Source organism: Haliaeetus leucocephalus, unplaced genomic scaffold (genome assembly GCF_000737465.1).
Source record: "Haliaeetus leucocephalus isolate CR32 unplaced genomic scaffold, Haliaeetus_leucocephalus-4.0 Scaffold32, whole genome shotgun sequence".
Taxonomy (NCBI): Eukaryota; Metazoa; Chordata; class Aves; order Accipitriformes; family Accipitridae; genus Haliaeetus; species Haliaeetus leucocephalus.
This window is the reverse complement of record NW_010972468.1, coordinates 223,125-246,110: the sequence shown is the minus strand read 5'-3', so window position 1 is coordinate 246,110 and position 22,986 is coordinate 223,125. Positions and strand designations below refer to the sequence as shown.

Genomic DNA, 22,986 nt, shown 5'->3' with positions numbered 1-22,986 from the left:
ATCACCACCTAACCCTTCACTTTCTCAGCTTCTGGGAAAACAGGCATAGTATGGTGCCCAAAAGGGAACCTTTAAGCAAAGAAACAGAGCTCCTGAAGCAAAATATTTCTGTGAAACACTCTCTTATCACCGCTTGCAAATTTAAACCAGGTATCTGAGTTGTGTCACTGGAGGCATAGAAAAGGCAAAAACACAGTTAAAGATGTGTTTGTACCTTAGTACCTTGCATTGCACCTGAAAAAATGGGGACTGATGTGGACTTGAGGACACACTTAACACGGACTACAGCTAAGCAGTTCAGCCCACTTTAGAGAGTTAAAGCTGGAGTGATTATAAACTGAGTTTTCTTTTAATTGGGTTGTGTCATGTGTGCGACACTAAATGACATGTACTTGGCTGTTTTATGGAATATCTCAGTTTAATTTTTTTAAAGATATGTACCACTGAAATACAGCAAATAACAAAGTATACATGTTTATGTGTGTCTTCCAGTGTGTAAGTTTAAAGCACACAAAAGATGTGCTGTCCGAGCAACAAATAACTGCAAATGGACTACCTTAGCCTCAATTGGAAAAGACATCATTGAAGATGAAGATGGTGTAAGTACTCTTCATATTTACAGTATTTTCCAAAGCTGTTTCTTCTTTATGGGGAAAAAAAAAGGCTAAGCATAGAAATATTGCCATGTGACCCATTGGAGTTAATGGTAGGTGGTTATATTGCTGAACACTTTTCAAAGATTAACATGGTATTTAGAACAAAAGTTACATTCCTATCTCACAAGGCAAGTTTAGTATCTGTGGGCACTAGATTGCAGCCGTATTACAATATTTTAAAGGCCACATGCAGAGAAACTCTGAAGCTGGAGAATTGCTCCCAGAAGTTCCTACTGCTCTTAAGCAAAGGTGGTATTTTATACTGTTACCATGCTGTTTTGGCAATCTATTTTGTGTCCCCCTTACTGATAGCTGTTCCCTAGGATGCTTGTTTGGAATTCACTGACGTGTGGGGTTTTTTTTTTTTTACTGATGAAAGCAGGAATTTTAAAATTAGCAGGAGAAATGACAAAAGCTTTTCAGAGGTTTATTATGATAGATGGGTTATTTTTACAAACACAACCTACGTATGTGCCACTGGTGTGAAACTTCTTCCTAGAAGGTTAGTGCTATGAGTGTCCTGAGTTGCCCATGGTATTAATGAGACAAAGAGTGCACTGAGTAAAGCTTTGCACTGCATTTAGGGACTGCTTTATAAAACTGTGACTTACCAGCCATGGTGAGGGTGTATGCAAAGCCACAGAGGTATTCTGCTGTCCTGCCTATTCTTCCAAATTTTAGTTATTTTAGTCGGTCTGTGTCTTGTAGTCAACATTAACTGAATGGGTACTTGTGTTACAGAGTCTCTAGATTTAACTGCCCCATTGTTTAGTGGTTAGTTGCTACCATAGTACCATGAACAGTTGAATAAGATGTGTCTCCCTTCTTCAGCTGTCACATTTTCTGCCTAGCATGTGAAATATCACCATAGTCCACATTCATAGCTGTTGCCTTTAAGCATCAGTGTCACTTATGCTGGTCAGCCATACCAGCTTCTTTGATGAAAGGGTAGAGCTGTGGGAAATAGTTTAAATCCACCTATATTTGAGAGATAAAAGCCTCTAATTTCTATTTCTGAGTATTTAACTTCTATGACTACTTCTTCACAGATAGCTATGCCTCACCAGTGGTTAGAGGGTAATCTGCCTGTCAGTGCCAAATGCGCAGTCTGCGACAAGACTTGTGGCAGTGTTTTACGCCTGCAAGATTGGAAGTGCCTTTGGTGTAAAGCTATGGTAGGTGCAGTGAATCACGTCCAAGCGTCTGTGATTTTGCCAGCTTTATTGCTCACCATTAGTTTTATTTTGTCATTTCATAACTGTGCTTTTGGATTTAGTAGGAGCAGGCAGCTTGTGCGAACTCAGGTCTCTCTAATGTTCATAATTTCTCATGACTGTCATACTTGCTTCAGTTAATTTTTAATACACCCACAGATGCAGCTTTTCTTTAATAGATGTTGTCATCCAATGTGTTTTCTCTGCCTTCTCCTGACTGATAACTGAAAGTTCAGATGTCTGTTCCATATGCCTGATAATCATATGTTAATTTCTTGTATCTTTTATTGTAGATATTGCTGTAATAATATTTTAGTAATATCAGTAATAGTAATGTTTATTATATTAATATTGATGTAGAAATATTTTTAATACTGCAAAATCTTGAAGTTCCCTTCTTCAGGACACTCTGTAGGTTGCAGATTGAAATTCTATAACATGCTATTGCTGTTTCCCCAAAATGCAGTTTTCTCTTAATTTTTTAACTTGTCTAAAAAGATAGGTTTCATATGCTAGGGTATAGAAGTGGAAAGTCAGCAGGTTTTTTCTGGTTGAAGCTTTCGGCATATAGACGTCTGAGGCTCTGTGTGTAGGCAGTGGGAAATGATTGGCATCTCCAGAGGCGATGTGAAATTTAGGTGAAGTGCAGCACCCTCTGCATGTGCCTGTTTTTCCAATAACTATGGAAGACACCTCTACAACGCATAGTTTATGGGACCCACCTTTGGTGGGCTGCTCTGGCTTGGTATGTGTGCTAGCTTTAGTGCGGATAGGTCTTCCAGAACAGTCAGGTGGACCACGCATGTACAGAGCTGTTGGTTTGCATGTGCACAGTGTGCCTGCTGCCTCCAGCATGGATTCTGGCTGCTAGGAACTTGGTCCTCCCTTCCTCATGGATGGACGTAAGTGATTCCCTTGAAAGGATGATTCGTATCTTCTATAGGGGTAGCTCAAGTACTCCAAACCTAAATTTTGCAGAATGAGTATCAAGCTGTTGTGGTTGACAACTCACGGTTTTTTTCCAGTCTCACTCTTCTTCCCTCTACACCTAAATGTTATATATTAGTCCATTTTTGTTACATAGATACTGCATCAGGTATACTTTCACCCTGAAATTCCACTGTAGGGAAATAATTTTTTGTTTCTTTTGTAGGTTCACACTGCCTGTAAAGATCTGTATCCTCGTAAATGCCCACTTGGCCAATGTAAGGTATCGATCATACCTCCAACAGCACTAAACAGTATAGACTCTGATGGTACGTAGTGTTGTAGTGTGTTCAGTGGTAGTTCTGGACTTGCAGTGCCTAGTGAGACCTGTATAACTAAACAAGGCTAAAATCATTCTGCTGAGCAGGTGAACGCAGTCTTCAAATTTAGAGAAAAGTATAATTTTCTGTGTAGCTTTTCAGAAGATTATTTAACTGACATGATTTAAAAAATGTTTTTGAAAGTTCCCCCGCTAGAAATTTTCTCCCATTTTATTTATGACTCTTGGAAACTTTTCAAGTGAATGACCAGAGTCCTCAGATGAAGTGGGCTGATGCCTGCCTGGCATGCATCACTCATTCTGTGAGTTCTCAAATTTTGGATAACTTCGCTTAATGCAGAGGTAAGCTAGCTGAATGGCTCAGATCCACCAACTGCTTTACCAGGCTAAAGAGAAGAATTGCTTCCACAGCTTGTCTAAATTTCTTTTAAATATAAGCAGTGTAAGAATCCTGCAACACACAGATAAAAACCCAGCAAATGTTCAAAACTCAGAGGTGCTCTTTGGTGGCTCAGGATAGAGACGTGTGAGCAGTGGGACTGCACTTAAAGGCAGGGAGTGGATTTAATAAGGAGTATCATGAAATCTAACTGCTTTAATTTTATAGGTTGTGTGGCAAATGTAGACCAACAACTTTAACACAGTTTAATGAATTCTGTTGTATGAAGTTAGTACAAGGATTGTTTATGCTGTTTATATTCGCTCTACTTACTTGCTATGTCTTAGACCAGAGCGTCATGCTGCTATTTATTATTCATGCTAGGAAGATTGTTCCATATGTGAAATTATTTTTCTTGGCATCTAAATAAATTAATCAAACCTTATTTTAAATTATACATTATGATAATGTGGAATTAAATTAGCATCCTTTTAACACTAGTTTTTTTTATTCGTAGCTCTAGTAATTGAAAACAACATAGTCGTTTTAATACTGCCTGAAACCAATGTCAAAACCTATACCTGTGATGTCTGATTTTGAAGTGTTGCTGAGAAACCACTACTTCCATAGACTGGTCATGTTAGTGACAACAGTGTCCATTAATACTACTTACTAAGGGCCTTAGAGAAAGCCTGCTGTAATTTCTTAAGACCCACGTTGACTTTAATAAGCTTTGGATCACAGCTGAAGGTCTCTTGTTCAGTGATTCTGGTATAATTAATAGCATAACTTCAGTCTGAGAAGAAAGTTCTCATGCAAAGTCTCACCTGGGAGCAGCTGAGTACAGTAACTTTTAAAATCTGTGAATACTCTTAGAAAGCTCATACACATGTGGATGATCCAGTTCAACTCAGTAAGGTTAAAGAAAAATCAGATTAAAAACCAAACACTTGTAACTGAAATATTTATTTAATTATGTGATGATCTGTGAAGATGAGATTTGAGAAGTATTCTAAAAGGTTAATAAACTTTTTCACTGTGGAAAAGCAATAAAGCTATTGTCTTCAGGATTTTACTAAATCTAGGCACTGAAAATACCGGAAAGGAAAAAAAGAACTCGTAAATCTTGAGCAATTATGTTTTCCTTGCAGGGCTAATATTCAGTTTAGCATTTACATTATGCATGATAAAATGTACTCCTTTTGTCCTTCATCCCTTTCTTCCTCTTTCCCATGATTTCTTTTTGTGTTGTTCATATTAGAAAGCCTTATTTATTTCATTCTTTCTAACTATGTTCACAGGTTTCTGGAAAGCCACATGCCCGCCATCCTGTGCCAGTCCTCTTTTAGTTTTTGTTAACTCAAAGAGTGGAGACAATCAGGGAGTAAAGTTTCTTCGTCGATTCAAACAGTCGTTAAATCCAGCTCAGGTGTTCGATTTAATGAATGGAGGACCTCACTTAGGGTAATGACCTTGGAAATCTTGAGCAATCCTTTTCACAAGGGAATTTAGTGCAAAGTATAGTGTTGTGTTGTCCCCTTGTTGCTGTAATTCTATCACCAATATCTACTGTGACTTCCTAGTTAAAATCGAAGAGATAACAGAATTTCAGGATGAATTCTGGTGGGTGAAGGGATTGTAGGGTAATATTTTGTTTTTAGGAAAACTCACAAAAATTCAAACCCAATGCCTATTAGCCCAAGTGTTTTGTGGCTTTTTGCTAGCTTTGATTTCTGCTAACTGGTAAGGTTCAAAACTGTTACAAATGTTTAGATGCCTTCCTGAATCAGGGCCTTAATGCACAGTTGCCTGCGTGCTATTCTTCCATTTCGTATGAGTAATTCAGATATTCTTGTGACTTTTTTGTGAATAGCTTTGGAATAAAACTATTGTCTATATGTACTCTGTATCTTTTTGAACTCTGAACACAAATGTCAGCAAAGGAGTCTGCAGTGGGTGATAGAGGAGTACACTAAAACTTTTGTCATCTGAAAACTACATTCAAAATATGGTTTAGGCAACATATGCAAACAGTCAAGAAAATGAGCATCTCGCAAAATTTGGAGCAAGAACACAATTAAAACCATCAGGCATTCTACAAAATCTAAGGGCTGATTGTTGGAGAGATAGGGATGAAATTTGCATAGTGGTGGCCACAACCCAAGCATCTTTGCGCATTCATAAAGATTAAATTTATGCACATTTTTCTGTTGCCTAACTTAATTCCACTCAGATGTAGCATTGTGGTTAAATGGCCTATTAATATCAGTTACAGCAACTAGAAACAGTAATTTTTGTACTCTTAAAGATGCAGAATTATGCTTGCATGACAAAAATGGAGACGAAACAAATGCAAAAAATTCAGTTCAAACAGTGGGCATGTAATACATATATAATGGAATACAGCTGTGGATTTTTATAATTAGTACTGTGTTATGGACATGTTATATTAACTCTTTAAGCTGTAATACTCTTTTCATCATAACCCTGAAAATCTGAATTTAATCTAAGTCGCTTTTGGCTAACATTTTGTACATGTCATTATAATGACAGATAAAAATCCATCTTAATTGGAGAGACAATTTTTGGGAGAGGACAGTCTGAAAAATATGTCTGTCTGTTTGCAAGTTCTCTTGCTTCATATAGTTGTACCTAACAGCAGCATGGTTCAGGAGGCTCACTCCAGTTTTGCACAGTAATCGTAGGTCAGGTCGGTTGCTTTTAAATATTTTTCCCAAACAGTTTCCAAAGAGAGGTCCTTAGCAGTTACTCAGTCAGGTCGTGCTGATGTCTTCTTTTTTATAGTTGATCTAAAGAGCAGAGTTGCATTCTTTGAGACAGTGTATTTCTAGGGGTTTTCTCCCCTTTCTCAGGGTTGGAGAAATTGTTCTGGTATCAACATTTTTTTCCTTAAATATCTGCACCTTTTGTTCTGAATAGGTATCTGCGTATCATATGCAAGTGATACTATTTTCTTTAGAAAAAATATAAATGCTTCAAAAATTTGTGATCTTAATACGTTGGTGTTTAGAAGTAGTTGTGAGATTACACATATTCTGGAAAATAACATGCGTTAAAAATAAACATCTTTATTTTTATGATTTTAAGAGTTTATACTTTCCAATTCTTCTTTGTTTTTTTTAAGTTTAAATCCCTGTTGTTTTTACCTCTTGGCTGTTTCTTCACATCTCATTCCCCTTTCCTCTGTGTCTCACCTTTCTGCTTGTTCTGTCTCTCTTGTCCTCCTTTTCTGTACTGCCCAAGTGTTGTATCCTGGAGGTGTTAAAAGCCAGAGAACAGGAGGAAGAGCCGTAGAAAGCTAAAGCAGGATACGGCTTTAATGATCTAATGCGAAATACTTGTATTATTTTCTTATATTGTTGTGATCACCTTGTGTAATAATTACCTCCAAAGGTCCTTGCATTTAGTTAGTCAGGCATTGGCAAAAGCCCACGCATATTGTGGAGCACATCCTGTTGTTGTGTCTTAACCTCTTCTCGTGAAAAATCCCCAGCGGTGCCTTGTGCTTCTGCCTGAAGTGGGAAGCATAGAGCAGTTGCAATTTCATAGCTTAGAAATTTTAAAAAATATTAATAAAATTAATAAAATAATATTAATAAAATCCTGAAAACAATATCAAGGGAATTTTTTTTAAGTAAAACTTGGCATGTTATTTATCAGAAATGTCAGTATAAGTGGAATATACAGCAATAGAAGGGATGCAGATAGGTTTATTAAGTAGATGGTTGTATCCACATACCCCAGAACATTAAAAGAAGGACCATAAAGGTGCCGTGCACCATATTTTCTTGTAACAGCTGCTAATGAATATAAGTGCTGTCTCATTAATGGACGTGACTGGCTCTAACAGGCTGCGTTTTCTCTGCAGTTTGCGGTTATTTCAGAAGTTTGACAACTTCAGGATTCTTGTGTGTGGAGGCGATGGAAGCGTGGGTTGGGTCTTGTCAGAAATTGATAAGCTCAGCTTGCACAAACAGGCAAGTGTGCTTACTTACTTTCCTTGACTATACTGACTAGACTTAAGTTTGTATGCTTACTTTTCCTTGACCTGGTTCTTTGTCATATCTCTCTATACAGGCCAAACTCAATGGCTACTCTTAAAGGAAAATTTTCACTGCTGTAAATAGGACAAGTTATATCAGGATTGTACAATTTGATTTACAAGCTTTAGACATCATCTATATAATTAACATTTCTTGCTTGAAATAAGAAGCATTTGTAATAGTTTGTACTTTTTCTTCTAGTTTTCAATAGTAGATTTGCTCCTGTGTTGTGTTTCAGTGTCAGTTGGGAGTGTTACCCCTTGGTACTGGAAATGACCTTGCTCGTGTCCTTGGTTGGGGAGGATCCTGTGATGACGATACACAACTTCCTCAGATATTGGAGAAACTAGAACGAGCCAGCACGAAAATGTTAGACAGGTAAACCTAAATGTGCATAGATATGATTTATCATGAGATTCAAATTGTGTTTGTTTGGGTTTCTGATGGCCTAAATCCGTCTTGGAGACTTAGTGTTCAGTGGTTTTGGTTTTTAGGGTGCAAAACATAATCATGAGGGAAACCAAGATAGTAATGGGGACAGCTCTTCAAAGTCCTTTTAAACTGAAGAGTCAGAGGGGAGAACGGTTGATGAAACTAGGAAGCATGTTGTCCAGAGATGAACAAAAGGTGACAGTTTGTTGCATAACTGATGAAGCTGCATAACTGCCTGTTACAAGAAGTTGTGAGCATTAAGAAATTGTATAGATTCACAACCATTTGGGGCAGTTTCATGGACGCCATGCACGCTATTAAATACCATTAAAGGTAGCATCTTTATTTAGGAAACACCTGAGCTCTCTGTCCTTGGATGTGGGGAGAACTCACATTGTGTGCTTTCACCCTTCATATAATTTCCTGAGGCATCAGCTGTGGACAAGATGCTGGGCTTAACTGGATCTTTGGTTTGATCCACTACTAATATTTCTGTTTGAGGCATTTTCTTAGTCAAAACCAAGAGATCTTCCCAATCCTTGTTTTGTGTGGTTTCCATCCATAAAGCGAAAGAGCAATCTCCTTTTAAAAAAAGATAAGATGACGGTCATGTCATTCCAATGAAGGTGTAACACCCTGTTTTTGAGAGGAGTATTTCTTACTTTGTTCCTTTCTCTCATGGGTCTTTCTGTTCTTGCTCTAGTTACAAACTCCCGAATGTCATCAAAGGGGATTGTATTTTAGTTGGTTTTTTTTATGAAATAGAGAAACAAGTCCTTTCTTATTCTAAGCTTTTCTGCAGACTACTTGATTGTTTTACAGCAAAGTATCTAGAGAAATGCTTGGTACTGATCCTTAGAAATGTTGGCCTGGGCATTCTGAAAGATTCATAGATTAAATCATGTTTGCCTTTTTCTGTACTGAAAAAAACCTCAGTTTTATTTTTTGCTCTAATTTCAGTAGACTTGCTCCCAAGGCCATCTGCAGTGATTACCTGTTCTTTTCAGCAGGCTTTGAAGGATGTTGCTATTAGCGGTTTCATACTATCTATGCTGTAGAGTACTGTCCTTTACCAGGGGAAAAATATATATATATATATGTCAATGAAGATACTTCACCATTTGCTTTGTTCTCATGCCTGCCTCCCCTAGTTGAGATGAAAAGCTAATGTTACCTTAGAGGTTTTTCTCTAGGAACACGTCTATTTTCCTTTGACTTCTGCAGTTAGTTTGCACAAATTCTTTTATATTATGAATGTTTTGTTGGAAAATACTTGTTGCCTGCATTGAATGTCCCATGATTTGTTCACAAGTATGGCTCATCATCAAATCACTAACAAATATTCTGAGCAATAAAACAAATTATTACCATTAATCTCAATTATTTCACCCATATACAATTAGCTTACAATTAAAAATTAAGCTGCTTTTTTTTAACAAGTTTTTCTGTGGTGTAGCAATGAATTTTCTTTTTGCTGATATGTTGGAGAAAAGATAAAACTAACGATCTGGAAACTTAAAAGCTGTTATGTTTCTTTCAGGTGGAGTATAATGTCATATGAACTGAAATTACCAGCGAAGCCTTCTATTCTTCCAGTGACTGCAGAAGAGTCGGAGGAATGCCAGGTGGACTTTTATTTTTGTTTTGTTGTTTCATATACTTTGAGCTTCTGGGATGACAATATTTATAATTGAAACACATGCATGAAAGATAGAAACAGATGTTTTGTGATCTGCTAACTGAACTGAGTTAACGTTTGTTCATGGAGTGTATCTCAAGTAATTAGGGTTTCCAGTTCTGTATTATTTGCCAAAAAATGAATGAAGGTAAGGAGTCTTCAGCAGAGTAGTCAGAAAAATTTATTCCTGAAAAATATATATTTTATTACGTATGTGTTATAAATTAGTTTTTATATATTATATATTTTCATATGAGAATATAATATAGTATTATATTAGTATGCCATATAATAACATTATATATTTAATATAATTATTATATATAAGAATGTGTTATATGTTATTTCATATATAATAGTATGATTTTGTGTTATGCTATTGTATAATAATATTATATATACTATAGTAAGATATATATAAATGTATAAAATATATTTTAATATCTATATAAAAGCAAAATGTTTGCTATCTTGAGCTTGGAATAAGCATTGGAAAAACCCCAACATTTTGAAGGCAAGGTTTGTATTCTGAAAGAAAGAAAAGAGGCTTTTTGCTGCTTGAGTTAGATCAGGTGATACCACCCAACTTTCTGTTTGTTCTTTTGGAGAGCTCGAAATCATAAGTGACCTTAAAGAAAAGCTTAGTCTATCTTTCAGACTAGATTTGTGCTTGTACTATCTGATGAGGTTTAGATTTTGTGAGAGAGGGAGATGCTTTAATCAAATTAATTGGCATGAAAAGTCTGACTAAAAATAAGAAAATAATATATTCCTAAGAAAGTTAATGCATATCAACTTCAGCTCAAAAGTACTTGAGAAGCAATAATTAATCAGCAGGTTCTTGAATAATTTAATAATTCAGGCTGGTTTAATTGGCAAGGAGGTTATAACCTTTGACAGCTTGCTGGATGTAGAGATGCAAAAAAGCTTGTGCTCCACTGGCTGGGATTTTAACGGGGTTGCTTTGCACACAGCTCTGTTTCCAGTGTCAGCAATGCAGACCGAGGCTTTATCTTCTCTAATTTTTCAAGACAGTTAAAATTTTCAAGTGTATCTTCATCTTGTAAAGGGAAAAATACACTTTTTGTTCTAGTTAGTTCTGGCTTTGAAATTGTGTTTAGCCCATCCTGAAAATGGGAGGAACTGCTCATATAAAACTTCTTTTTTGGAAAATCAGTTCTGTAGGCTATAGTTACCTGCCATTACTCTAAGTTGGACAAAGCCGTTTTCTTTTGAGTACCCTGCTCAATCTCTATTTTAGTGTTTTTTGTATCATTTATTGAGTTATGATATCTCAGAAGAAGAAGAATTAACCTTACAGCAGGTAATGTATTAAAGCGCAGTTCGAAAAGTAAATAAAATTACATATCCAATACTTTTTTTTTTCTCTTTCCTCCAGTTTCAGGTGGCTTATTTCAATTAGTTTGCTTCCAGAAATCGTATACTGATGTTTGAACAATAGTAGTTCATTCTTACAGATCAGATGGTTATGTCTTGGTTTTTTCCCTTGAAATGAAAACTGACTTACTGTCAGTGTTCTACAACTAAGGCTGGGTTTTCGGAGAAAAAAAAAGGTGGTATATCTGCTTGTTCCATATAAAGGGCAAAAACACACTAAGAGATTTTAAGACATTCTTAATGGAAACTGTCAGAAAATTTCAGAACGGCATTTATTTTTAGCTTTAGATTTGGAATTTGGTTAGAATTTTCTTTTAAAACTGAGGTCTGGATCCATATCTATTTTGAGACAGGTTATAGTGTGTGAGAATGCATTTCTGATCCATTCCAGAGTATTTCAGACCTTATAATTCTTCTGTGCAAGAAAAGACGAACAGTGCACACATTCGTTCTCCCAAATGTTCCTGTAAAGACTAAGCCCTAATTGGTTTGCTCCTTAAGGATTGGTTTTGGTAACATGATACCACTTCAGCAGCCTTTGTCAGTAGTAAGGGGTAAGAGCCCATCTGACAGTAAAAAGAAAATTCAGGAGTATAACTGCAAACTTATTTATTCTTAGTTGAGCTGCTTAGTTTGAGGGAAGCTTGTTTTAGAAATAAAACATATTAGATTATGATAATTGAGGTTGTTATAAATCTAAAAAGAAGATAGATTTTTTTTTTTTTTTTCTGCCTCATGGACTATTTTTTAGGCTAGAAATAACCTACCGTTTTCTCTACAGGAAGAAGAGAGCTGTGGATCAAGTTCTCAGATTCAGTGTTACTTTGAATATTAAAAATCTGGTACATAAAATACAGTATGCAGGTAGAATCTGCATTGCCAGCTCCTTGTCCTTGTATTAGATCTGAAATGGAAATCTTGCTATTTTTAGAGGTGTTTTAACTCACTACTTGGTGTTAAACTGCTGAAACATGTGGAAATTGAAGTCATCTTTCTGTTTTCAGATATCTGCTTATGAAGACTCAGTTGCTGCTCATCTTGCAAAAATTCTCAATTCTGATCAGCACTCAGTTGTTATATCATCTGCCAAGTGAGTTGATTGGTTTTATGTATGATGTGTGGGATAAATCCCCTGTGTAACATCATCACCATAATAACCTTCTGTCTAAGCCTGATTTTCTTATGGCTGCCCTGACTGGCTTGGCTTAATATATCTTAATTTATATCTTTTAGAGCGGATGTTTTTTCTGCAAAATTTTTATATGGTACAATTGTAACGGATGTAATTGTAGCTTAATACTAAACACATCAACATTAAAAAATATCACATATTATTAAAATAAAGTGATTTTTAAATCACTCCAGCATGCAGCTTAAGTATGACACTTACTAATGTGAATATGTGATCTACATCACATTACATTTCTCTGGTTTGTTTTATGCATATCCATATCTTTCAGAGGACAAACAACTTTACCAATGTGAAGCAGAAATTCAGGCTAGGTAGCTTTGTCATAGCTCTGTCTATGTCAATTCAATCAATAGTGGTCTTAGACGATAGGTTTTTTTTACCCAAACTGAAACACTTGAAAATGAGAGGTAATTACTTGACAAATCACAGACATCATCTGAAATCAGAAGTATTCTGTGTATACCTTCTCTATGAAGAAAAATCTTATATTTTGTAATATGCAAAAGACCAGTCATAGGATCTTCAAAAATACATCTGAATGTCATTACACCTCTTTTTTTTTTTTTCCTGCTAAAAGCAAATTAATAAAATTTCATTTTTAAAGTATACATAGCACATGTTGAAAATTAAACTGCAGGATATTATTATAACTCCAGATTCTAAATTGGGTCTGTATCTTGTTAAATCTATTTAATTTTTGTCAAATAAATTTCAATCAAATGAACAGTACTAAGCAATTATCCACACCTCGTTAGTAAGCTTGCTGTCTGTCTGCAGTGTAGGTAATAAGAACCAAGTCTTTCTCTGATTTACACAATGCAAATTCATTGCAGCCACTGTAATTTGCATAGCTACGCCTCAGGGTCAGCTGTGGTTCAAAAGCATGAGCTGTGCAACGGGATGTGTGTGGCCATATGCTTTCATCTAAGAAGTGTTCCATTAAAGTCAGTAGATTTTCTCCATGGTTTCTAGGCTCCATCTTTGCATGGGAGTTTGCAAGACTGTGTTTGGAGTTATCAAAGTGAATGTAAGTTTGCTAACTCCTCTGGTACGGAAGGTGTGCAAGCAAGGGAATGGGTAAAGTGAGTCGTGCTTATTTCAGTTCCTAGAACTAAGAGACTTAGACACAATGTGCGCAAAGGCTTAAATAAAAGGAAGAGTTTTTGTTTTAAAGCATATCACTTGAATTTTGCAAGCCGTGGAAAAGAGTATCATCTGCTTTGCAAGTATGATCACAGAGTTCAGTTTCCAACATGAATGATGTATAGCAGTATGCATATAAATAAATTGCCATAAGAATTTAATATTCAAAACATATCTATTTTATTTCATTTGATTTCTTCCCTCTCCTTTTTTTATCTGAAGAATATTATGTGAAACTGTAAAGGACTTTGTTGCCAAAATAGGGAAGACTTACGAAAAACCAATGGAAAATGCAGAGGAAGCTGATGCCATGGCCATTAAAGTAAGACTATGACTGTGTTCTGGTTTAAAGTTGTGGGTTTTTTAAAGTTTATAGCTCATGGGTGTTTAATTTTCAAATGCTCCAGGATGCCCAGCCTGGCTTTCATTTCACCCAGTGACTTTAAGATTCTTCTCTTCTTATTCCATAGAACAGTTACTTCCAAACCATCTTTTAACCCTAAGATCCCTATAAACTCTGTTTAAACTTTTTTCCTTCACAAAGGATAAAGTTCATGGTAACGTATGTAGAGATAAAAGGAAATATTTTGCATTAGGAGTTATACTTTTAGGGATTAAGTTAGCTACAGGAAAACAATGGGATAATAAAGGAGGAGTATGCTGGAAGAATGAAGGGAAGAGAGACTACAATGTTAAAAATAATGGTTTGAGCTGCAAATTGTAGAGATCATGTTGCAAAGGCACTGGAAAAAAAACCCAGAAGGATTTGATCTGAGGCACAAAATTTACATGAGTGGAAAAGAAAAGAAGAAAACAAAATCACTAGCAATCCCAGGGTCAGGAAATGTACTTGCTAAATGGCAATTTGTGGTTCGCATTTCTATTTGGTGCACATTTTAGAAAACAAATTTTTCTTTTTTACTGTTCCAAGACCAGACAGTGTTGGTTTCCTTTCCCTTAAGCACAGGGAGAGCAACTGCTTAGTGATGGGTGGAAGTGTTTGTGTTTGATTCTGGCTTGAGCCTCTTTGCTCTGTGACAACTCGCTTGCTTAAATGTACAGCTGTGTTGCAAAAACAAACCCGTGTGTTACAGTCTAGCAGCTGGGCATGTCCCTATAGATTATCTCTCCAAATTGGGGTACTGACCACCCATAATTTCTTATAATGCATGGTGTGGGCAAATCTGTGATCGTTCTCTGTGCTGCAGGCCATTGGGAGAGGAGTAAGATCTAATCGGTACCCTAGTTATGTGGCAGGCTGAGTTTAGCACGGTGTGTTATTTTAATCTGAGTGTAGGGGGGTTTTGTTATAATTGCTCTAATCTGGTTGGGTATCACAGGCTATGTCTGCAAAAAAACTGTGCAGACCTACTCATACTCTGATATTCCAAAACATTGAAACTAGGTTTGGATTTTACATAAACAATTACATAGGCACTTAAGACACCAACAATTTTAAATATAATCTGGTACTTAATTTCCCGAAAATGTTCACACATTCGCTGTTTTTTTGGTGTGTATGTATTGTTTTCCGCTTTGTCTTAGTGCTCCGAGTTAAATGAGAAGCTAGACCTATTGCTCCAGGCTCTTCACACAGAAGCCCAGGCTGCTCCCATTCTCCCAGGCATCACTCCCCCCATTGTGGAAGAAGAAGCAGAGGAGTTTTCAAGTGAAGAATCCTTGTCTGAAAGTAAAGAGCAATTAGCGGAGTGTGTCTCAAAGTCTTCCACCCAGAAACTCTTCAAACCAAGGGAACAGTTAATGCTCCGGGCAAACAGCTTGAAGAAGGCTGTGAGGCAGATCATTGAACAAGCAGAAAAAGGTACACATCAGCAACATTTTGATCCTTACTGATAGAATAATGATGCTTTTTTTTTTTTTTTTTAAACTAGCAAGAATTTTCAATATTAAAATTTGATTTTTACATTCTTACATAGATAAAATTATGTGCTTATTACAAACTGCAACGAAAAGAAATGCAGCTTGTTTGGATGTTGATGACTGTCTGCATATATGAATACATATGTATGCACGTGTGTACACACATAATAGTGTGCTTCTTTTGTAACTATTATCCTCCACAAAATGAAAATTTCTGGTGGCAAAGCTTCATCAATGGGCAAAGGATTGCTAGGCTCTTTTTCACTGAATTGGCAATAGAAATCTTTTGTTAATATTTTTAAAATTAAAGCAACAGAAAAAAAGAAGCTAATTTTCCACGTGTGCAATTTTTCTTTAAAAATCTTTAAACTTTCTATCTTTTTTCTTAATAAGCAGTTGTGGATGAGCAGAATGCTCATAGTGAAGAACAAGTGAACCAGTCTCCGCTAGAATATAGCAAAGAGTTGGATGAATCCAAAGAAGAGGAAAAAGAGGAAGATACAAAGGAACTTGAGTCCCCATCAAGTGAGTAAATTATGAATGAAGTAATTTAAAATTGTGTTCTCCTAATGGCTGCATTATGAAGCATAGTTGACTCCATAATTAAAAATACTAGCATCCTGTTTCACTGAAAACTAGTCACAAATTTTAATAGATTTGGATAAATAAAAGTTAAGGGGAAAATGCAGGAGATGAGATGAACAGTCTTTTGGAATGTATTTACAAAGCTGAGAAGGTATTTGTTGGGGAGAGAAGTGCCTGCATTTAATCCAGTGTTTGCACTCACCTTTCTACATGAACCTGAGCTGGGACTAGAGCCTAGATGATGGTGGTAATAGCATGTCTCAGTCATAGGCATTTTAAGGGCATATTATGGGAATTTCTGTCAGTCACTTCTGTTGAAGGGGTTTCAAATATTTATTCATTGTATTGACAACAAACCCCTGATGTCTCAGCTGGGAACTTACCTTGACACAGTTATTGGAGTTATTGGAACGGAGAGAATGAATATTTAAGTCTTCTATGTGAAGTGGAACAGCACAAAGCAGGAAAGAATATAATAGAAACTGGAGCATAGAAGTCTCCTGAGAAGTGGCAGTACTAAGGTCACGCCCTTTAGTTGTCTAATCCAGAACAGAAATTCGAACCGAGGTCTTTGACATCCTAGAGCTCCTTCTCATGAAAAATTTCTTGTGTTGTTGTCCCAAATACACGTGGTTAGTCCAGCTAGTCCCTTGCAGCTATTGGCTCCTGGATAACGAGCCATATAACAAGCCACTATACCAAGCTACTCCTGCTTTCCAAGGTGGAGAGCCTTCTACCTGCTCTGTCCTTGGTCGGATGGACTTTATCAGCTGCTGCTAAGTGCTCCTGCTTTCCCATAGGAGCATCATTCTGTCCTCACTGTGCGGCTCTGTAGGTTACTCTCCAAAAAAAGGAAAACAGCCTGGGTAGCCTGTGCTGGGTTTTAAAATAGAACAGAAAGAACCCAGTTGTATTATTTGTATCGCTAATTGTACAAAGCAATCAGAATACCGAGTGATCTGAGTTTAAAACAACTTGCTTGGAAGGTAGCATTTTCATAAATAGCCCATTTTGTCACAAAGCTTTCCATTTTGGCTATTCAGTGTTTAGTTACTGTGTGTAAAATGATATTTAGAGAATAGTCATCTCCTGAAATAGCATAGTACTAATTCCCACATTCAAATGATAGGGTAAAATCTCTCCTTCACGCGTCTTTATGCCAGTGAGTGGCTACAGTGGAAGAAAGAAGTACAATTTGTCTATATGGGACCGTCACTTACCTCGTCCCTTGCATGGTTTTGGCACTAAGCCAATACAGCCAGAGGTCATATTTGGACATTTTCCATCACAAATGTCAGTACTGCATTTTGTGTTGACTGGTAGTTCATGTGCCAGGGTTGTTCAAGAGTCTCAAGCTGCATAGTAGTTTTAGGAAAGCTGCTTCTTACTAAAGGTGGAAAGTTCAGTCTTCACCATATTATCAAAATGGACAGTGATGTACTGCAGGTGAGGTCTCGAGATGATCTGTGAGTCACGGAGAAACAGTGGTAGCTGGTGGACAGTAAAACCCATCCTCTAGATATTTGGCGAGCAACTTCCTGGGGCAAAATGAGCAAAGTTATTTGGGATTTGCATCTCCTTCTGTTACCCTAAGCCACACCGACATCCTCAAAAGTTGTCGTCCTCAAGAGGCACTGCTCTGAAGCTGGTGCCTGTGTTGGTAGCTCCTACCTTACAAATACGACATTAGTCTGTTGGGGCTTCTGTTGATTCAGAATCTCACATTTCCTTTTCTCCAGAAATGGATGTCAGACTTTCTCTGGTGATTGTCTCTTCATTGGCCCCTCTCCTTTTCCCTTTGTTATAGGAATCAATGCTTGTTGGTTGTCCAGTTTCAATAGTGGCTCATAGCAGGTGCTGGCCCTGCGGATGACCCAATCCTACTGCCATAACTATATAATAAAATAATAATATACACATATGTATATCCATATGTAGAAATATATATATGAACCCCTTGTTTCTTGGTGATACAATTTCTGTGTTTATTGGGGAGCTGTATTATTCTTCATACATCCGATAAGTGTGAAATAGAGTGCATATTAATGCTGTCAGTGCAAGATAGGTGTTTAGGGACAAAGCATGAAACATGAATTCAATTATCTGCAATGAAACATCAGTTTTACTCATTAGAGCTCTGTTGTTTTTATCAGAGCATGAACAGCAAAAGTTTATCTTTATTGCAGTTATCCCCATGAGTCACATCTGTCAAATAAAGACCAGCTGCTCTGTTGATTTTCCCATTTAATATAACTGCCTTGTTCCCAAGTACAGAGAGAACAGACTGTGTGAATAATGTTGTGAATTTTTCAGTAGCATTATGAAAAATGAATGTTAATTTCATTCTGAATATTATATTTTACCCTCTGAGGATCTTCCTGGTCATTTGATGAAGATAATATTTTTCCATATGTTAATTACCCTCATCTAAATATTTAATAACTCTTGTTAGGTATCACTTGCAGTTTTTATTCCTTTTCATTTTTTAACATTATTACAGTGTTTTGTTGTGCACAGATACGAATCATTGGGTTGTATTGTTATCATGCGATACTATAGCATTTTGTGATAACTGCCAAGGCTGTTACACAGGTGTTGAAGTCAGAAGGAGCTGTTAGTCCACTTGGTCAGACCTTTCATATAAAACAGTTCAGAAAATTTCACCCACTTATCCCTGTCCTGCATCTAATAATTTCTGTTTGACTTAAGCAAGTCATCCAGAAAGGTGTGTAATCATATTCCTGGGATACAAGAAGGTGAAGAATTTGCCATTTCATTGACTGTTCCATGCTAGATTATCATCTTAAAAAAAAAAAAAAGTGAATGCCCAAACCCTGGCCTGAATTGATTTGAACACAACTTCTAAACCCTGGTTCTTGTTATTGCCTTTGTCTCTCGATTTTCTCTGCATTTTCCTTCCATTCATGTCTTCATACAGTACAGCCATGTTACTTTCAGACTGAGTTATCATGACTGATGTGAACTGATCTGTCCCCCTCCTGCCACAAAAAAGGGTATATTTTATCCTTCCCACCATATTCCTGGTGGTGTTTTTCTTCTGCTTGCTTGATGCTAGTCTTAATCATTCTATTTTTTCTGAATTAGTTTTCAGGTTTTGAGAGGAATATATCAGATCACTTTGAAATAATTTCATTTTTTGTTCCGAGCTTCTTCAGATGGTCAAGCTTAAAGTTGTCCTAAGCTGAAGTAGTTTTAACATGTGAGATAATTTGAAGCAGAGGTAGCCAAGAAATGTCTGTCTATGATCATCTGGTGTGCAAAAGCTTTCTACATGCACATGGAAATGCTATAGCAAAGCATTTGGTAATATCCAAACTTTCTTCCCTGGGGCACCAATCTCTAGCTACATCTGACGGGGCTGAATTTCCCAAAGATTAACTCCCCCAGGCTAAAGCAGGCACTGGCATATTCTCTCAGTCTGCATGAAACAAGTTCTGCCAGGAAAGTAAATTGCAGCACCTGAAGTCAGCTCTCTGAAAATCCTATCCTTCTTCATCATCTCCAGAGGCAGCCCCAGGGACAACTGGCCCAACTGAGCTACCACTTACTCTCTGTGAACATCTTCTTTTTTCCCTTGATTTTCTTCCCCTTCTTTTTCCTGAGCCTTTATCACCAACAATTACATCAGCTACCAAAGCTTGCTATCTGTCACAAGGTTTTATTGATCCATCTTCTGGAGAATTTTAACAAATAAATTATTTCAATTATTTTCGGAATTCCTGGGGTTTTTTTTGTGAAAAAGAAAAGATGATGAGAAATTGATGTCCCCCACGATCTCTCTAACTGCAGGAGACAAGCATGTCTGAACATGGCTTTTTCCCTTCCCTTGCAGTTTTCAGTTTGGCTGTAGATGAAGATGTCAGAGTTTTCTCTGATGTTTTCAGAAATCTGATGCAGGCAGGGGGCCCATTTTAGCTGCTTGAAGCAAATAGTGTGGCTGTTGATCAGGTATTTCCGTAGCCTATGGGTTAGAATAGCTATCTATATTAAAATTGTTTTAAATAATAATATACTATATAATGCAGGTAGATTTGTAAGTAAATATAGATTGAATTGAAGTTTAAATTCATATTGCTTTATTAACATGTTTATTAGAAGCTTACTACAGCATTAAATATTATTGCATTTTAAGGTGGACATAATGCAGTTTTTGCTAGTAGCTTGAAGCATAAGTTGTGCATATATTGAATACCATGCACACTTGCTCCTTTTAATTTGTGCTTGTCACCTGATCTGTTTCTGAGGTTTCTTCCCTGTTTTTAGAACAACTGTGGTGTGAGGGGGAAGGACATTTGTCATGGAATGGTAACAGATTAAATTAATGCTTTTGAAATATTTTCAGGGCTGTAAAAACTATGTATATGGTCATGTCATAATAGGTGTAATTAGTGCTCTTACTTTTACTTCTTCTGCACAGTTAAAACTGCACCAAGATCTCCAGATCGACGTACAAGCCGAGGTATCCATTCTCAGACAGGCGCTTTCTCTGCTCCAGCTTTGGCTGCAAGCAAGGAAAACCTCCCAGTGCTTAACACTAGGATTATCTGCCCAGGTAATTATGATTTTGAAATCTGCTGTTCCTTACACTACTTTAATATTGCCTTCTGTTCCCCTGCTTGCTGTCAAATAACAATTTTTACTTCATGCCCTAAATTTGTTTGAACTGACATACACATCTTGTGTTATGTCATATACTAGGAAGTGCAAAATAACGTAGAAGATTCTTGATCGTTTGGCACAACACTGGATATAGCAGAAGTGTTGCATTTGATTCTGGAGGATGAAAAATGAAAGTCAGCATCTTAGAATCATAGAATCACAGAGTCGTTTGGGTTCAAAGGGACCTCTAAAGATCATGTAGTTCCAACCCCCCTGCCATGGGCAGGGACACCTCCCACCAGACCAGGTTGCTCCAAGCCCCATCCAACCTGGCCTTGAACACTGCCAGGGATGGGGCAGCCACAGCTTCTCCGGGCAACCTGTGCCAGTGCCTCACCACCCTCATCGTAAAACATTTCTTCCTTATGTCCAATCTAAACCAACCCTTTTTCAGTCGGCTTTCTGGGCTGTGAGCACACACTGCTGGCTCATGTCGAGTTCTTCTTCCACTAGTATCCTCAAGTCCTCCTTAATCAACGGAGGGTATGAAGGGGCTGAGGGGCAGAGACATGTAAAGTTCAACCCTCTGAATAAGAGGTGCCTGTAGATATCTCTCTGGAAGTGCTTAACTGAAACTACACAAAGCTGCTGTGCAGCAAAAACAGTTGAAAAAAAAATCTGTTCTTATCCAAATGCAATTAATACTAGGGGGCACCAGTAAAACACTGTTCTTATTAACTTCATTAGTACAGTTAAAACATAATGGAACTGAGCTTACATTTTTCTTTAGGTCAATTTAACTTTTAGAAAGTACTTTTCTTGCTTATATGTATTACACGGTGTTTTGTAGAGTGACACAGATATTAGTCAAGGTAGGCATGGCAAGGCTGTGATCTTTCCACAAATTAAGTTAAACTGTGATTCTACAAGTTGTAAAAATGGTAAGCGTATTCCTTAGGAATATTTCCAAAGGAAAATCGTGGACAGTTTGGAGATGAAGATTAAACTAAATAATAAGCTCTAGTAGTCTTTTTGCATGTTAGGTCACCCATTTGGTTACTATGCCAGCCAGTGAGTGTTGGCCTGAAATCCTGAATTTTGTTTGTGTTTTTTCTCTCTCAATGGTGGTACCTGAAGAGTCAGCCACCACACTGCAGCATAGCTGCCTTCTTGCTCAAGAGAGCCAGACATCTGAAAAGATAACCGATATAGGTAAAAATTGAGCTAGAAATGCAATCATTCCCTATACGGATTTAACGAATTTTGTCTCTCAGTATGTGGCTTATTATGATAATATATGTTTCTCTGTTTATCAAATACAAATGGGGTTTTTGTTATTTTTTTCTGTTTTTTTTTTTAATCAGGTTTGAGGGCTGGTCTAGCTGCTTCTATTGCAGGAAGTTCAATTATTAGCAAAATGTTGCTAGCAAACATCGATCCATTTGGTGCTACGCCGTTTATTGACCCGGATCCAGATTCCCTGTAAGAAATACTTTTTTCCAAATTTACTGTTTAGTTTTAGTTTGCTTTTCTTAAGCTTTTTTTAAAATCTTTTTGTAATCTTTTTTTTTTCATTGTGAAGTTCTTGTTTGCTATCATTTGGCGGTAGACCTCAAGGTCTGAGAACAGATTGGATTGTGCCATTTTAGTTATGAGTAGGAGAAGGGCAGCAGTCCTTCAGAGCTGGGTTTTCCTGCCCAAACCACTGGTCTGAACGCAAGCTCAGCCACCAGCAAGATGTTGAAGCAGGTCTGGGCACTCAGAGCCACGCTTGGGGCAGCTCTCTCCTCGTATCCCACTGTTATTTTGGGTATGGTGAAGATAGATAGTGCTGGCTGGGCGTGTGGCACAGTTTCTTCTTTGCCCTACGAGAAGTAACTTGCATTTGCAAAGGAGCTAGGAGCCAACCTGTCTCTTTGACTGCCGTTGGGTTTCCTCAGGGAGATTCAGAGGAAACGTTTTTTGATGTCTCTTGGTTGATGTATCTGTTCTGAGGCCAGCCATAATCTTGGTCAAAGCTCTGTGTGTCCAAGTACTGTACAAATGTACACATAATTATCTCTTTTCTTCTAACAGGGAGGGGTATTCAGAAAAATGTGTCATGAACAACTACTTTGGAATTGGGTTAGATGCAAAAATTTCACTAGAATTTAATAACAAGCGAGAAGAGCACCCTGAAAAGTGCAGGTAATGTAATTTTCAGTAACAGAGCCAAGATGTTTCCATTATTTTCTTTTCCTTATCTCTTCATTTGAATTTCTTAACTTTTTCTCAGCCTACAAATACAAGACATAATAAAGTGTGTATTTCAATATGTGAGTCTTGTTTTACCTGTTTTCAGAAGTCGGACGAAAAACATGATGTGGTATGGAGTTCTTGGCACAAAAGAGCTACTGCAGAGAACTTACAAGAACTTGGAACAAAAAGTTCAACTTGAGGTAAATTTTATTTATGGGCAGAATGAGGATTTTTGCTCC

At 37.1% G+C, this 22,986-nt stretch overlaps 1 protein-coding gene across 2 annotated transcripts in view; it reads left to right on the top strand.

Moving 5' to 3' along the window:
* Window positions 1-22,986, top strand: part of DGKH (diacylglycerol kinase, eta) — a 71,300-nt gene that overhangs the window by 25,191 nt on the left and 23,123 nt on the right. For both annotated transcript variants that reach the window (XM_010576472.1, XM_010576483.1), the window contains exons 4-18: window positions 493-599; window positions 1,706-1,831; window positions 3,024-3,126; window positions 4,818-4,980; window positions 7,406-7,514; window positions 7,819-7,958; window positions 9,553-9,637; window positions 12,093-12,178; window positions 13,646-13,745; window positions 14,969-15,245; window positions 15,701-15,829; window positions 20,328-20,462; window positions 21,874-21,991; window positions 22,586-22,696; window positions 22,851-22,947. In XM_010576472.1, the coding sequence (XP_010574774.1) occupies window positions 493-599; window positions 1,706-1,831; window positions 3,024-3,126; window positions 4,818-4,980; window positions 7,406-7,514; window positions 7,819-7,958; window positions 9,553-9,637; window positions 12,093-12,178; window positions 13,646-13,745; window positions 14,969-15,245; window positions 15,701-15,829; window positions 20,328-20,462; window positions 21,874-21,991; window positions 22,586-22,696; window positions 22,851-22,947 (1,886 nt within the window). The remainder of the gene's footprint in view (window positions 1-492; window positions 600-1,705; window positions 1,832-3,023; window positions 3,127-4,817; window positions 4,981-7,405; window positions 7,515-7,818; window positions 7,959-9,552; window positions 9,638-12,092; window positions 12,179-13,645; window positions 13,746-14,968; window positions 15,246-15,700; window positions 15,830-20,327; window positions 20,463-21,873; window positions 21,992-22,585; window positions 22,697-22,850; window positions 22,948-22,986) is intronic.